A 6,635-nucleotide genomic window follows, 5' to 3' on the forward strand; every position below is an offset into this window, starting at 1 on the left:
GGGAAAGAGAGGAGGGAGGGGGAAAATACAGAATGTTCACCTGGTGGAGAGGGATTGGGAAGGAAGGAATTGGGTGTTTGAAGGAATGATGCGCAAGAGTATTCATGTGGTGGGGGAATATAACTGCATAGGCGTTTTTGGCATTGTAAGGTTTTGGGTGGCGTTGTGGGTGATGATGAGAGTAGAGAGCTGAACACCGTCCGTTATAGCCAATTATTCCATCATTACCATAATTGTATTGGCGACTATCCACTGTTTTTCCATTAATACAGAAGTTGATTCAATGTTAGTTCTTAAACTCTACATTGATTTTTATCAGATACCAACCAACGAATCAGGCACGTAAACTTGTTGATGGATATGTGCGTTATGCTTCTACTGTGAACGGGGAAACAGTACCATATAAGTGACTGACTTATTCCCACAAAATATTCCAACACATAGTTAATATCAGATTAACTGGCTCTGGTGCACACCAATAACAAAATTGATAATCCAATTAAGAAACCACACAATTGATAGCTGGTATTGCAATTTCAAAATACATAAACAGAAACTGCTGGCTCAAGTTTAATAAACCACGCAACACACAACGGAAGTACTAAAACGAAAGACAGATGAGAGTTAAAGTGAAGTAAACAAGTCCTAATGAATTTCCGAAGGTAACACCTTAAGTAAACCAGAATTCAGAATCCTTCGACAAACAAAATTCGAAGTTCGAACTCCAAATTCCAAGCAACGTCGAATAGTAAAAATAAGCATTCATTATTATAAGATAGCACCTAAGTACATATGAAGCCTTCAACAAACAAAATCGAAGTTCGAACTTCAAACAACATCGAATAGTAAAAATAAGCATTAATTATATTCTAGGGCAAAACTAAACGTTTCGAATTGCAATAGAACTAACTTGCCTGCATCGAATTAGCGTTGGCCTGTGATTTCTCTGGTGCTCCCATCACAGCTCCTCAAAATTCAAAGCAATAACGAGCATAACCAATCTTGAAGACACTAAATTAGGGTTTTGAGGCGAAGGAGAATGAGAGGGAAAACAATTGAAGTGAAGGGATTAAGTTTCGTTGGATCAACAGGAAACCCTAACGGCCATTGACGCGTGAAATTTCTCTTCACTCTCGCTCTCTCTCTCTGCCCTCTTCTTTCTCTCTCCTGTTTTAATATATTTTCTCTCTCTGTGCAAGACTGAACCCGACCTACGATGAAGCACAAAAAGAAGTATACAATTACTAGCACAATTTCTTTATATTGGAATCTCGTATTTGCCCCTAGTATTCAGCTGAAACTACGAAATTACCATCGACACGCCTGGTCCATGCCACATTGGAGTTGCTGGCTTCCCTCACTTTCATCTAATACTTTTATTGATTAAATATGTTTATCCTTTTCTAAATTCATCAACTCTTTTTTTTAATCATTTTAATAAATAAAAAATCAATTTAATTCTTTTAAATTTTTTGTTATTAATTTTAGTTCTTCTCTTTTTATAAAATTTTACTTTGTATATTTTAAATAACTTTTTTTTTATATATCATTTATAAGACTTTAAAATGTCATTAGTTTAATTATTTAATCTTAAATCTTTATTAATATATCTAAAATTTCATATTAAATAATAATAATTTTAAAATACTCTTTTATAAATTTAAAAATTATTTTTTTATTTGAAAATAATATTTAGTTATTTAAAATTAACCTATTATCTTTCAAAATAGTGACGGAGGTTGATCAAAAAACATAAACAATTGACCAACAATATGAGGTGATTGACCGATGTTTAAACCGGTGTGACTATGGTTGTCATACCCTATCTCTTGTTTCTTAGTGATTATTTCATTTGATATCGTCTCATCACCAATTGACATACGTAGTGTGTAATAGTTAAATTAAGTGTGTGTTTGTGTAGAGTTTATATTAGTTTTGAAGTAAAAAATCGTTTAAAGCAAAAATAAAATCACATGTTATTCGAATTGATTTGAATAACATATTTAAAAAAAAAATAAATTGATCCAATCCAATTACAAGTGGTTACATTTATATCAAATTTTTAAATATCAAAATTTCAACCGTAGAAAAATATATTAATATGAATACCATTAAAATATGGTAAAATAGTAAGTTTAATATTAAATAAAAATTGAATGTGCTAAAATTTAACATTGCGGATTAATAATGACCGGTTTATGTTTGAAATATATTAAATAGCAAAAAAAAAAACAGTAACTAATAGTATTATTATGGAAAAAAAAATAAAAACTATCAAATAATATATAAATATAATGTATCATACTAATAAAAAAATTAATAAGTATTATGAATGCTTTGTGTAGTTTGGTTTGATTCAATTTTGAAAAATGAATTTGATAAGATATGTGTTGTTTTCACAAAATAACATATAGAAATATCCAATAACATTTGATTTTGTGTAATTTTTAGTTTTTTTTTTTTTTACCAGTTTGTGGTTTATTTGGATATGAACGTCCTTGGTCACATGGAAAACAAAGGAATGTGGGTCATCGTCCTCGATACATAATCAAGCGGAGTGAGGTAGGTTAAATGTATACTCAACATAATAATATTACACGTGACAATATCAACAGATGCAAGATAGCGCAATAGGAATCATAATCATTGACTCTTTTACGTTAGATTCTTTTAATTATGGGTTGATATGGGTGTAGAGGCCACATATTACTCTCCAAACAAAAGTATATAGTTAGAGTGGTTTTCTATTCAACGAAACAGCTTAGTGGTGTCTTGCATTTACTTAAAAAAATCCCTCAAGATATACTGAACTATACAACTCTCAACATGTCAACCTATTTAAATGCAACATAAATTCATTGTTCAACAACGCTCATCACATATATGCAACTAAGTGTGTTACGACAAATTAACATTTATCATTGCCATATCATCAATAAGAACAATATTCAATTTTATTAACTTACTCATAGATTAATAGTTTAACCTTAATATCTAACTTCTAATTAGCAATAAATCTAAACAAAACTTGTAATTCTAGGTAATTATTAAGATAATTAATCATTATGACTTACTTTAATCGACTACTCCTAATAGTTTATTCGACTATTCTTAAATTCATTGGTTAATGACATAATCTTAATCGATTAATGTATGAATTAGTCATTTTCTACGTTTGATTATTAACCTATTCATTTATTAAGTCATCCTTAATCGATTAATATATGGTATATAATATATTGATCATATTTTACTGCTCTGATCAGTTATTTTCCAACTTCAATTTATGTTGGTTTTATGCATTACTTTAATCTATTAATACTTTTTTTTTCACATTTCAGTTATTATTTATTAATCTTAGCACCGATCTATCAACCATAGACAATAATTACTAATATTGTATAAAAATAGAACAACGTGAAATTTTCTAAAGTATAATCATTTTTAATTCCCAAACTATCAACATAACTCAAAATACAACATTCACAAATTTCATCAACATATATCATAGAATCACATGTAACACCAATCATTGACACCAAAACATCGTCGTCAAATGTCACAATTTAAGTAAAATTAATAAAACATTCTAAGATATGGTCTAATGCCTAAAGAGCATTAAGACAATTCATATTTTAATAGATTAAAATGAAGTTTGTTTATTTTTAATTTTCTTGTAATAATTATTAGTTTATTTTAATTAATTATGTTACTTATGATCTATTTTAATTTAGAGATAGTTTTGCTACATATAAACATTTGTAGTATAGTATGAGACATCTTGAAAGTGAATAAAAAAATATTGTAACGACAATTGCGAAAGTGAGAAAGCATATTATTTGGTTATTGCATTAGAACTCTTGATGTTTATGGTATATAAAATATAGATTATCTTAATACTCTTCGTGTCTCTATCGTGGTCTAAATAGAAATCACACAGCGTTGAATATTATCACAAATGGTTCTAAATACATAAAGTAGTTGGTGCAAATTCAGATATCATGAAACACTACTATTTAATAAATATAATCATTCTACTTAATATATATAAAGAGTCAAACTATACTTCATATTTTGATTGACAATTTCTCATATCACTTACTCGATTGCAAAAAAGTACGACTTTTATTATTCACAATATAAATGTTTGAATTGAATACAAATAAAAAAAAGGTGAATTTCATATGAAAATAAGAAAAACGCAAAATTTGATGTGACTTTACCAATTAAAAATTATTATGATCGACAAATAAAACAATACGATTTAAAGCTCCTTGAACTATAGAACATTCAACAACAAATGGAATTGAAATAGGTTTACAATTAACAAAGATACGTGTGTTTATGGATTTGTGAGACACTAAAATTTACTAAGTTGAAAACCTACAAATTTATGAAGTTAAAAAGGGACTCAAAATTGGCTATACAAGACTTTAAATAATTATTATTTTTAAGTTTTGAGACATTGATCGATTAATCGAGTAAAAATAGAATCCTATAGTATTGAGTCATACGTTAATCACTTACTCTACCCAAACTAGTTGATTGCTCGTTTTCTTAATCCACTAATGTTATTTATTAATTGACTAATTGTTTTAAAACAATTATATACTATTTCTACTTTGTCCATGCTATGGTTGTGTTAATGTTTTTCAATATAGTATATCATGATAATCATAACACCATCATCATTAATTGAGTTTTATGTAACATTCACAAATAACCTTTTTGGCCCTTACATCTAATAGAATTTTGGATATGTCTATGACTATAATTTGCTTTCGACAATTTATCACTAAAAGTATCATAAATATTTGTTAATTGTATCTTGAAAGCATAAATGATAGTTAATTTTGTTCTATCTAAAACAATACTTTTTTAAAAATTGAGACATATTTTATGAGTTTCAAACTTACTATTATTTTTTAACATGCTTAGCGAAATATTTTATGTGTTTATCTCATTATCTAATTCAAAAATCTTCGTCATTTTAATGAAATATATGCAGTCATTAAATATAAAGTAGAGTTTTCAAACAAGACATATCATAAAATAAAAAGACTAATTTTTCTTCAAAATGAAATAATCAGATATATAATAAAAATTGTACTTGTTTCAAATAAATTCAGCTTTTGATTTGCCTTTTAATGTGCTCCAACTTTTTTATCTGCAGCACCTACTATTTTTTGAGCAAAATTTGGGATACAATTAATTTTTTTGAGCTTTTTGATGGATCATCTTCCACCCTTGCAAACATTTGTGGGCCAATGTTGTGACATAAGAAAATAACTGTAATTAGCTATTGAGATTACAAATTGGGTAAGAATGACAACTTGCAGTTCTAACTATTCCCCCTAACAAACATCTCTATCTTTGATAAAATTGTCATATTCTATCCTAAATTACACAAATAAAAAAAAGCTTATAATATAGACAAATAAATTAGTATTTTTTTTTCTGCATATAAATTAATTTAGGGTAATGCTAAGCACTTGTTAGAGAATAAAAATAAAAATCAAATTTTATGCAAAAAATAAATAAAAATTACTTTTAAAATTCAAAAATGAATTACAACGGAGTATAACAGGTGTTTCAACTCAATACACGAAGTGCAATAGCCACTCTGAAGGCAGTCAAACAGATTATTACAGTAATTAGTGAAAACATAAGCACACCACAAAAAAGGTTTACATACTACTCATAACCAAGACAAAATGTTTGATATCAAAAATAATATTACATATATATCCTTCACTTCATTATGTAAAATGATCTTGTTACTAGCTGACCAAATACACTAGACAGTGGCTAACCAAATCAAATTTTTTCACATTCTTCAACTTTTTCCCTTTGCTCAAAGATTTAAACCAAATAAAGTGTTGATGATCACCGTCGACACAAAAGTTTTCAAAAAAAAAAAAAAAAAACTTGAGAAGGTACCTTATTTTTCCAAAGTGTTTGCAAATCCTTAAGCAAAGCTGGGTATAATACTTCATTGAAGTTGTTATGGTTAAGAGCATTAACATCTCTTTACAGTAAAACTATGTGTTTTATCATCAACAATCTAAATTCATTGATCACACACATCAGGATTAAGATGTATCACATCAAACATATCATGAAGCTCATTAATATGCCACATTGATATCATCCAATTGTTACTTCTAACATAAATTAACTCAAATTATCGTCTCTTAAATCTTTGTAGATTGATTATCTTACAAAACAGATATTTGAGGAAATAAATTGCATAAGAGATTTCCCCCACAACACTTGTCTCTCCAAAAGTTAATATTGTTCCAATTTTCAATATTGCAACAAATTTTAGAAGCAAGCCAATTAGGTTATTCTAAATAAGCGCCACCGGATATCAACAAGTTTCGCCACTAGATTGAATCTTTTGAATGAGTTACACAAATATTATGGTATACAATTTTAGATAGTAACGAACTATACATGAAATTAAAGACGCCATACAAAATAGTTTTTCGACCATAAAGTATTTGCCACTTTTCGCTTTTGGTCTACATATTTTATTCCATCTATCCCAATAATTTTTCTTTGAGCCTCTATTCCACCCCAAAGAAAGTTTCTCTGTATATTGAACAACTCATTAATAACCTTTTTTGAGCCTT

At 28.1% G+C, this 6,635-nt stretch overlaps 1 protein-coding gene across 2 annotated transcripts in view; it reads right to left on the reverse strand.

The window, feature by feature from the left end:
• The window catches only part of LOC101506560 (uncharacterized), a 16,866-nt gene extending 15,647 nt beyond the window's left edge, over window positions 1-1,219 (reverse strand). Inside the window, exon 1 of one of the 2 annotated variants that reach the window (XM_012717933.3) lies at window positions 915-1,219. In XM_012717933.3, the coding sequence (XP_012573387.1) occupies window positions 915-959 (45 nt within the window). In that variant the 5' untranslated portion in view covers window positions 960-1,219. The remainder of the gene's footprint in view (window positions 1-914) is intronic. The other variant, XM_004508102.4, reaches the window with a different exon arrangement.
• Window positions 1,220-6,635: the final 5,416 nt, after the last annotated feature.

Source organism: Cicer arietinum, chromosome 7, assembly GCF_000331145.2.
Source record: "Cicer arietinum cultivar CDC Frontier isolate Library 1 chromosome 7, Cicar.CDCFrontier_v2.0, whole genome shotgun sequence".
NCBI classification, from domain to species: domain Eukaryota; kingdom Viridiplantae; phylum Streptophyta; class Magnoliopsida; order Fabales; family Fabaceae; genus Cicer; species Cicer arietinum.